Genomic DNA, 10,622 nt, shown 5'->3' with positions numbered 1-10,622 from the left:
GCTAAGCCTCGTCACGCTAGGTCTTGGCACGCTAACCCTCGTGCCGCTAAGCCTCGTCACGCTAGGTCTTGGCACGCTAAGCCTCGTCACGCTAGGTCTTGGCACTCTAAGCCTCGTCACGCTAGGTCTCGTCACGCTAAGCCTCGTCACGCTAAGTCTTGTCACCATAGGTCTCGTCACGCTAGGTCTTGGCACGCTTATCCTCGTCACGCTAGGTCTCGTCACGCTAAGCCTCGTCAAGCTAAGTCTCGTCACCATAGGTCTCGTCACGCTAGGTCTTGGCACGCTTAGCCTCGTCACGCTAGGTCTTGGCACCCTAGGTCTCGTCACGCTAGGTCTTTGCACGCTAAGCCTCGTCACGCTAGGTCTCGTCAAGCTAGGCCTCTTCACTGCCTCGTCACGCTAGGTCTTGGCACGCTAAGCCTCGTCACGCTAGGTCTTGGCACGCTTATCCTCGTCACGCTAGGTCTCGTCACGCTAAGCCTCGTCAAGCTAAGTCTTGTCACCATAGGTCTCGTCACGCTAGGTCTTGGCACGCTTAGCCTCGTCACGCTAGGTCTTGGCACCCTAGGTCTCGTCACGCTAGGTCTTTGCACGCTAAGCCTCGTCACGCTAGGTCTCGTCACGCTAGGTCTCGTCAAGCTAGGCCTCTTCACTGCCTCGTCACGCTAGGTCTTGGCACGCTAGGTCTTGGCACGCTAAGCCTCGTCACGCTAGTTCTTGTCACGCTAGGTCTCGTCACGCTAGGGCTTGGAGAATAATCCCGACCTAATTGATCCAACGAGATCGAACAAATTTTATCGGTGGAACGCCAATCGTTCGATTGGTTTTGATTGAGTCCGATAATCGAACATAATCGATAAAAAAAAAACCCTGTTAAATTACTGGGACGATTTTAAGGGACGATGCCATTATGTTGTGACACTTTAAGGGGGGGGGGAGGAATTTGTTGAGGGCTCTGAAAATTTTACAAAGGCTTCGAAAAATAATACTAGGGATTGTTAAAGGGAGCAGGGGTGGGGGGGGGGGGGGGGGGGTGAAGAGTTACACTGAAGTGGGGCTCTGAAATTTTAATGGTGTCCCGAATGTTTGATGCGTCACATCAGGAATAATCAATCAACAAGTTCAACCTAAACAACATCAGGAGATGCTGGGATGAACCCAAATATTTGAAACCGTCTTCAGATCGTTTTATTTTCATGCGAAAAGCGCTGCTGCAAGTATCTTATTTTAGCCCCGGATAGGGCTATCTGACCAAGAACAGGCATTTACTATGGTCAGATGTCACATAGCAATTTCACGTAAGGTCCTTCATTCCATTCATATAAGCAATATTTGGATGAGATAAACAACTTTTACATTCGACTTTGCACAATGCCTTCTCAAGTTACCCCCTCGTACTCTGAATTATAAACTATAAAAGGTACTCGCCTAAAAGCAGAACAGTAAGATATTGTCAATAGCATTTTCAAAAATATGGTTTAATACACGAAGAAATACGAGCTTGATGAGCTGCTTGGACTTTACAATGCTGGCGCTGGGCCAGACCGGGTTACTATGTGAACTGACATGACCCCTTTAACCCTTGATAAAGATGTGATAAGTAAAAACAAGTCAGAGTACATGTTGATGAGTGCAGCAAGATGTTTTTTACTGCATGATTTGTTTGCAGTGCGCCTCATGGACGATCTCTACTTATGATTTACGTAACTCTGTGTGTTTTCGTTGTTCAGGATCCCCGTTTTTTGGTCGCCACAGGAATCCCGACACCCCCAAAACAGGAATTTCCGAATTAACCCACTGGAGAGCCGAATCATAGGCTATGATTTAGGTAAATAACGACGTAAATAATTGACGAATTATCCTTGCAATTAAACTCACAACTATGGATTTATATTTCCATAGGAAAAATATAATCTGACCACTAGAGTTGGATAAATAAATAAAAATGTTCGTTTTATATTTGCGGTATCTTGAACGGATTGAAACGGTTCAAAGGTGTTCCATTATCGATGAATTTTCCGTTAGCTAAAAAAAACAAATTTATAGAATAAAGGACTCTCGAGTGAAATGCCGTTTCTGGCCTGAACGCACACTTGAGACAATCTGGAATGGACCGACTGGAAGTGATGGACTACTACCGTGTCTTTTTAGGCTGGAGTGCCAGAGGCTGTTGGGCTTGCACGGCTTAGCTCCTCCAGTGAGCAAACACTCCGACCCGAGCTTGACAGCTTCCGCCGGCATTTATTAAAGGCTTCTTTAGCAGAAACTAGCTTTTCACTGTAGTAGCTAGAGCTACTAATTTCAACCGAACAGGGTCGCTCCGAGTTATCCCTTGCAATCCATGACAGGTCCCTTGTGAGCGATATCGCCTTAGCTAGGAGAAGTTGAGCTAGCCATTCATTTCTCTCTTCTTCGCAAAAACAGGACAGTAAAATAGATCGTACTCCTGAGACCGAGCGTTTGACTATTCTAATACAGTACTTGGTTTTCGGTTGCTTATCCGAGATCTCCTCTATGTAAAGTGACATGTCGTTAAAGAATATCACTTCTCTTGGGGTTTCTTTCTCGGATTCTTTTTCTGTTCTGTAGTAACACAGGCATTCTCTGGTCAGCACGAAGTACCTAAGGTGCCATTGGACCTTGATCATGTCTCCTTGTTTTAGTAAATAACCATCCTTTAGCACTGCACCATTGTTTTGCTTGATTATTCCCATCTTCGTGTCTCTAGAAGTTCGTGTCTCCAGAACCTCTTTTAGACAGTGCAAAAAACAATACAGGCAACTACAGGCAATGAACTACGTGCTATTTCAGAAGTAGTGTAACAGGCATGATCTAGCAAATCCCTTGGGCGCTGTCTAAAATCTTGTAGCAAGCAAAGAAAGGCTTACAGGAATAGTGTAACACGAATCCAATCGCCCCATATCCAATCACCCCATAAATGTGAACTGGAGCTTAAGATCTTCAAAAGAACTTATCTAGATGATCGCTAAAAGCCTCTGCTCTGACAAGGCGTCCCCTCAGTTTGACTTGTCATTTCTAAAGTTATGTTATTTGTAATGCCAATCACTTAGGCTTTGGCCAATAGCCTTCGATGACCTGACCCTTGTAAAGTAATGGTTTCATCGCTTCATAGTAATCTTATACCAAAAAACCTAGAAGGCTTAAATTTTAGCATTTATTTCATTGTTGGTATTTGTTACACAAATAACTAGAGAGAGGCGGACCATTTAACCTATATGAGATCGCCGTGGGGGTAGGGTGGGGACCGTTGCGACTATTGAGGTATCTGGGCGAGAGAGTCTGGAAACTAATCATCTTGAATAAGCACATAAGCAGATAAGTGTAAACATATTTTACATATTTTAGGTCAACTATTTAATAAAAGCTCCCTAATGAGAGGACTATCCTATTACCTCCGAGCATGACATGCCATTACATGTTTAAGAATTCTTAATCAGAGAGCATTTTGTCGAGTGCAATTTTGATCCAAAAAAATTTTAAGAACCCTGAATCTCACCCACTTTACTAGAAAAGGTTTTTTATTACGCCCTTTTCTATATATTTTTGCCAAATTTTATGAGAAAAAAATGCTTGTTTTGATATATTCTTGGTCAATTCATAAAATGACCAGACTAAATGTTCCGTCAGTTAGTTTGCTGTTGTTATTGTACTAGTCACGTGTTTAGTATCAGTGTGACCGCTATGGGATCGCGGGCGCACTCCTTTTCTCTCTCTCTCTCCCTTTCCCCACCCTCTTCCCTCTCTGTCTGTCTGACTGTCTGTCTGTCTGTCTGTCTGTCTGTCTGTCTGTCTGTTTGTCTCTGTCCCTCCGTCCGTCCGTCTGTCTGTCTGTCCGAACGTCTGTCCGTCCCTACCTACCTACCTCCTCCCCCCCCCCCCCCCCCCCTACTAGCCTACCAGCAGTAGTCATGATATTGCAGCGCATAACCAGGATTTTCACACGGTGTGGCATGTATGAAGTCTACATGCCAACACATTGTTCCGGAAGTTCCGTTTCTGTGAACCGGAAGTTGTTACAGTTATTAGTTTATGATCACCAATTATGTAATATGTAATTAGTAATAGGATCGCGTATCGTTGTACCAGGCACGGGGTAAACTCGTGAGAGGGAAAGACAGATTGTAGAGAGATTGAGAGCTGATTCGAATAAAGGGCGAAGAAAGACCATTGCTGGTTTCGCGATGACCGCGGCAAACTACGGCGCTGCTATCGAAATACTTCGCAAGCTATATGGCAAAACCGAGGCTATACAGCGGTCGCACATTAACGACCTACTTAACCTGTCGCCTGTTTTTAACGATGGGGACTTAACGAGGCTGAGGCGGTTGTACGATGTAGCGGAGAGGCATTTCCGGGCTGATCCTCGGTGTAAGAACCTCACAACTGACGTCACAAGCCACTAACAGTGTTTATGCTGATAACATGTTATATCAATACCTCAACTGCATAAGTTATCTCAGGAGAAACTGACTCGATGGAACGCTAGATCCGCATATCTTTAAATCGCTAGACCGTTGGGTCGATGGATCGCTAGGCCGATGAATATCTGGGCCGATGGATCGCTGGGCCGATGGTTCGCTGGGCCGATGGTTTGCTGGGTCGATGGATCTCTGGGTCGATGGTTCGCTGGGCCAATGGATCGCTAGGCCGATGAATATCTGGGTCGATTGTTTGCTGGGTCGATGGATCGCTGGGCCGATAGATCTCTGGGTCGATGGATCTCTGGGTTGATCGGGTCGATCGAAGAGGCCGCGTTTTTTGGTCTGCCTGTGTGGCTAGGGTCCAGTCGAAGAGACTTCACGGCCAAGATGGCGGCATCAGTCCGACTTCGTGTTCGGCGTGTAACAAACGAAGAAATCACTTATATGTGGGTAAATGGCCGTAGTTAGTGAATAAGGTCACAATGTTGCTATTTTCAGTTATTCTGGACATTTTATTTTATTTCAGACAATTTAAAATACGGCTGCGCAGGAACCCTACCGATTTCGAGAAATTTCATCAGAAACAGCAGATTGTAGTAAAAAACAATCTCAAAGTAATTTCAGCAATTCTAAGTAAACCCTTTAAAGGGGTGATATCAAAGTACTAGTGCTTTCTATGATTGTATTGCTTGTAGACATAATTGTTTTGTGTGGGAAGTTGTTCGGTACAATACACTCCAGGCAATTAGCTGAATAAAATCTCACAAAATTTTGCTGAGTGAGATAAGAAGTAAGAATTCAAAACTTTCGTGGATTTGTTCCCAGACCGCTGTATTCAACAAGGCAAGGGTGTTCCAGAACACCACGTTTTTGGCCAACAATAGTGTTCCTGATTAAGAGGTAAAGCCCATTTCCGAGGGCTAGAAGCTCTAAATGTAAGTGAAACAAGTTATTCGGGGATCGTGGTACCGGCCCTGCTATAGAAGTTGCCGAGCTCGTTCCGGCTCACTATCACTCATGGATACCAAGACTTCATGTCATCGAGTATGGAAAGACTGTTGGCTGAGATATGAGCGGAGGTAGAGCTGAGAGAAGAGCACAAGCCTATTTCTTCTGGGGCAAGTAACAAGAAACCACAAGACGGTATGCAAAGGCAAACAAGCGGGAGCGCATTATTTGTTGAAGCTAATGGACAAGGGACGTGTGTTTATTGTCTTGGAAAACACAAGTCAGAGAACTGTGAGAGATTCAAGTCCCCGGGAGAGCGAAAGAAAATCTTAATTAAGTATGCTAGATGTTTTAGATGCCTTAGAAAAAATTACAGGTCCTACGAGTGTAGATCGAAAGATAGTAACTGTAAGGGCTGCGCGGGCGCGCATCATCTTTCAATATGCGAAAATCAAGCTAGTGGCCAAACAGAAACGCCACAGCAGGAACGGGGGGAGAGCGAGCAAGCGGGAGAAGCTACTTCAAATCACGTAACTTCGGGGTTTGCGGAAAGTTTTCATGTTGGCTCTGGTACGCACAAACAGCGCAGGGCATTATTAGCTGGGATGGGGGCGGTTTTTGTTTGACGCCGGAAGTCACCGCTCATTCATTACGGCGTCGGCAGCGCGCAAAGCCAAACTTCCTGTCGTTAGGCGTGAATGGCTTTGCATTAACGCGTTTGGTCAGCGCGACCAGAAAGGCACGCTCAGAGAGGTAGTAGAGTTTAATGTAAGTCCTGTAAATGGAGGTGCAAGCATTAATGTGCAGGCGTTCGTAGTGCCAGAGATTTCAAGCATACCCAATGGTCATGTAGAGTTAGCTGGAGATCAGTTTCCACACCTCAAAGGTTTATGGTTCTCAGATGTGAATAGGAATGAGGAAAGACTAGAAATAGAGATTTTAGTTGGAGCGGATTATCTTTGGCATTTTCAGAAAGGTGGAGTAATTCGAGGCAAAGTAGAGGAACCCGTCGCCATAGAGACAGAGTTAGGATGGGTATTGTCAGGCCCTATGACAGTAGATAGTGAATGTGTAGAGAATGTACAGATAGTACAGGCTAATTTGTTAGTCCAAGACCGGTCAGCAGAGCAATCAGAGAGTTTGGAGAGTGAGATAGCGAGACTGTGGGATTTAGAGACCCTAGTTATTAGAGAGACACAGGGAGTACAGGAAGAATTTCTGGATAACATTTGTTTCAATAGAGAGAGGTATTCGGTTAAGTTACCATGGAAGGTCAACCACAGACCGTTACCTTCTAATTACGAAAACAGCCTAGGACGCCTTCATGGCACAATGAGAAAGCTTAGGCAAGAGCCAGAAATGCTAGACCAGTATGAGGCAGTAATTAAGGGTCAGTTAGAGTGGGGAGTGATAGAGCCGGTTCATGCGTTAGAAGATGGTAGCAAGATCCATTACTTACCACATAGAGCGGTAGTGCGTAGGAATGTTGCTACTAGTACACCGGTAAGAGTGATCTATGATGCGTCGGCGAAGACAGGTAAAAGGGGCGTGTTACCAGAGGACCCGAGAAAGGAGGATTCCGTAATCATGGTATACCGGTTTTGTAGAGTGGTGTTTGGTCTGAACGCCTCGCCATTTCTATTGAATGGAACCTTGAGGCACCACCTCATGAAGTTTAAAGAGATAGATCCTGAGTTTGTAGAGATGTTAGTCAACAGTTTTTATGTAGATGACTTGGTGACAGGGAGTAACACCCCGGAAGAGGCGTATGAGTTATACGTGAAGTCCAAGTCGAGATTGGCAGAAGGTGGGTTTAACCTGCGCAAGTGGCAGACTAACGATAGCGAGCTCAGAGGTAGGGTGGATGTTAGCCACGGGAGATGTATGCCAGCTAGTCAAGAAGGTGTGGCGCGTGGTAAGACTAACCAGGGCGTGGCAAGCGACTGTGATATTCAGAAGGTGTTAGGCCTACCCTGGAATAACAGTAGTGACACTATAGGACTCACATTTGGCCACCTGTATGATAAGGCGCAACAGTCGCCAGCGACGAAGCGAAATGTGCTCAGTGTTCTTGCAGGTATGTCCGATCCCCTAGGAATAGCAAGCCCAGTAACTGTAGCTGCAAGAATCCTTTTTCAGACCCTGTTTCGAATGACCGAGTTAACCTGGGACAAGGAATTGACTGGAGAGGTAAGGAAAGAGTGGGAGGCCTGGGTTAAAGACCTGGGAAATTTGATGAGTGCTGAAGTACCTCAGTGAGTATTGGACACGTCCGACCGTAAGGTGCAGATTCACGGGTTTGCTGATGCGAGTCGCAAGGCGTACTGTGCCGTCGTATACCTCGTATACGACGTGGGGGGAGAGAGGCAGGTAAGGTTACTTTGCAGCAAGACTAGAGTGGCCCCTCTTCAGGAGATGACAATACCCAGGTTAGAGCTAATGGCCGCGTTAATCCTTGCCCGTCTAGTCAGCCATGTTAAAGAAGCCCTAGGCAAACTCATTGAAGTAGAAAGGGAGGTGTACTGTTCAGATAGCAAAACAGTGTTATACTGGTTGGCGAACAAAAATGAGTGGAAACAGTTTGTTAAGCACAGAGTAGATAATATTGGAGCTAACTAGGAACGGTGAGTGGAGACATTGCCCGGGAGAACAGAACCCGGCCTACATTGGGTCACGGGGTGCATCGCCTCCAAACTTAAGCTACTTAAGAGTAGTGCACTGTGGTGGAATGGGCCACCCTGGCTGACTGTTCCCGAACAGGGATGGCCAGCATTAAAGATCGAGAGAACGCCAGCTGGGGGCGGAAGAGGAGAAGGGCACTGTAAGTATGGTGGTCAACACCAGAGTACCGAGGATAGAGACATATCTAGTTTAATCAACCCTAACAATTTCAGTAATTGTAGCAAGTTGTTCAAGGTAACAGCGTATGTTCGGAGGTTCATGCACAATGTTAGGGCAGAGAAAGTAGAAGACAGGATGACAGGCAGGTTATCTAGAGAGGAGATGACGAACGCAGAGCTAGAGTGGATAAAGTCAGCACAAGTAGACTTGACGCAACAAGCGACGTTTAATCAGGTGACCAAGCAGCTGGATTTAGTAGAAGAGGCAGGCATACTTAGGTGCAGAGGGAGACTGGGTAATTCCGAGCTTGCGACAGACGCTAGAATGCCCATAATATTACCGAGAGATCACAGGCTGACAGAGCTGGTTATACTAGACTGCCATAATATTACCGAGAGATCACAGGCCGACAGAGCTGGTTATACTAGACTGCCATAATATTACCGAGAGATCACAGGCTGACAGAGCTGGTTATACTAGACTGCCCATAATATTACCGAGAGATCACAGGCCGACAGAGCTGGTTATACTAGACTGCCATAATATTACCGAGAGATCACAGGCTGACAGAGCTGGTTATACTAGACTGCCATAATATTACCGAGAGATCACAGGCTGACAGAGCTGGTTATACTAGACTGCCCATAGTATTACCGAGAGATCACAGGCTGACAGAGCTGGTTATACTAGACTGCCATAGTAAGTTACACCACAGTGGTGTTAGCGGCACCTTAGCGCAGTTGCGGACAAGGTTCTGGGTTCCGAAAGGTAGACAAGTTGTGAAGAAGATAGTGCATAGGTGTGTCACGTGTAAGAAGCTAGAAGGCAGGGCATACGCAAAGCCTCCCGTGGCGGATTTACCAGGCTTTAGAGTCACGCAGGCAGAGCCATTATCCAAAGTAGGAGTAGACTTGCAGGTCCTCTCTATTACAAGAGTAGCACAGGTATGATGCAGAAGGCGTATGTGGCACTTTTCCCGTGTTGCGTGACACGAGCATTATATCTCGATTTAGTGGTAGATTTAGAGGCTTGTACTTTCAGGAGATGCCTTAGAAGGTTTGCAGCCAGGAGGGGAGCTCCAACGCTTACAGTGTCAGACAATGCGAAAACGTTCAAAGCCGCAGCAAAGGCCCTGAGGGAGCTACATGACCACCCGGAGGTACAAGCATATTTAGAGGTCAACAGAGTATCTTGGCAATTCAACCTAGAGAAGGCTCCATGGTGGGGTGGGTTGAGAGAATGGTAGGAAGCGTCAAGCAGTGTTTGAGGAAGACCTTGGGCGAGGCACGATTGACCTATGATGAGCTAATTACAGTTTTGGTGGAGGTCGAGAGCACACTGAACGACAGGCCGCTTACATATGTGTACGATGAGGTCGGAGAGGTGGAGCTTACACCAGCCCATCACTGGGCTGCACTGTCTACCAGAGCCAGGTCCACTCGGGCAGCAGCACTGCACGCGCAGAATAGAATCGCGATCGGAGCGTTGCTTGACTCCTAAGAGTCAAAGGGGGGAGTGTGTTCCGGAAGTTCCGTTTCTGTGTACCGGAAGTTGTTACAGTTATTAGTTTATGATCACCAATTATGTAATATGTAATTAGTAATAGGATCGCGTATCGTTGACCAAGGCACGGGGTGAACTCGTGAGAGGGAAAGACAGATTGTAGAAAGGTTGAGAGCTGATTCGAATAGAGGGGGAAGAAAGTCGGAGATCGTTAATTCAGAGTGTCGTTTGGTTCGAAACATTACCAACACACATACCACAGTAACCATAAGAATAATTATATATATTCCTAGCCGTAGTTAGTAGAGGGTCCTAGCTGAATTTCGAGATCCGTTATCTGGTTATTCATCATGTTTAAATAATCAATATGCTTGTCGAGTTGTAGTGAAATCTGATCACAGAGGCAACGCTCTACCTCGTACCAAGGCGCTAACTAGCGTGACGGGGACTAAGCGCTCATTCTGACCCTTCTCTTGTTCCTTTGCACCAGCGTTATCCATGGCTCATAGTATATTTTTCACCTGTTTTAACTGACTTGAGACGCTTTGGTACGAGTCAGTGGGGAACCATTACAATGCTTTAATACGTGAACAGGTGAACCCAGTGAGTTCAGCCCAGTTAGAAGTGGACCAATCACGGCTAACATTTTATGCGATCAATTATTAACCAATCAGGTTTAATCTCTGTCTAATTATTTGCTATGTAGCTGTCACCGAGCGCCTCCCTGCTAGCAGAGGCCTCTTTTCTCTGTATTTCGCTGTGCTGGCGTTCGCGAGGAAAAGAGACCTCTGCCATGGGTCGAAAATGTTTTCGTTGCGCATGCGTGAGCGTTAATAAGCGACCGCATGACGTGCCAAAACCCGTACCATCGCGCGAAAGCTGTCA

The 10,622-nt window shown here is 46.1% G+C and overlaps 1 protein-coding gene and 1 long non-coding RNA gene across 2 annotated transcripts; one reads left to right on the top strand and one right to left on the bottom strand.

The window, feature by feature from the left end:
• Positions 1–1,168: 1,168 nt before the first annotated feature.
• Positions 1,169–3,841, bottom strand: LOC116603012 (pleckstrin homology domain-containing family A member 6). The gene has a single exon (XM_032363926.2). The coding sequence runs from the start codon at positions 2,715–2,717 to the stop codon at positions 2,151–2,153; it is 567 nt and encodes a 188-aa protein (XP_032219817.1). The 5' UTR covers positions 2,718–3,841; the 3' UTR covers positions 1,169–2,150.
• Positions 3,842–5,648: 1,807 nt separating this feature from the next.
• LOC125568310 lies at positions 5,649–10,113 on the top strand. Its single transcript, XR_007312228.1, has 2 exons — positions 5,649–5,730; positions 9,276–10,113. It is a non-coding gene; the product is annotated as an uncharacterized LOC125568310 (long non-coding RNA).
• The last annotated feature ends 509 nt before the right edge of the window (positions 10,114–10,622 follow it).

This window comes from Nematostella vectensis, chromosome 1, assembly GCF_932526225.1.
Source record: "Nematostella vectensis chromosome 1, jaNemVect1.1, whole genome shotgun sequence".
NCBI classification, from domain to species: Eukaryota; Metazoa; Cnidaria; class Anthozoa; order Actiniaria; family Edwardsiidae; genus Nematostella; species Nematostella vectensis.
This window is presented reverse-complemented; position numbering and strand designations above follow the sequence as displayed.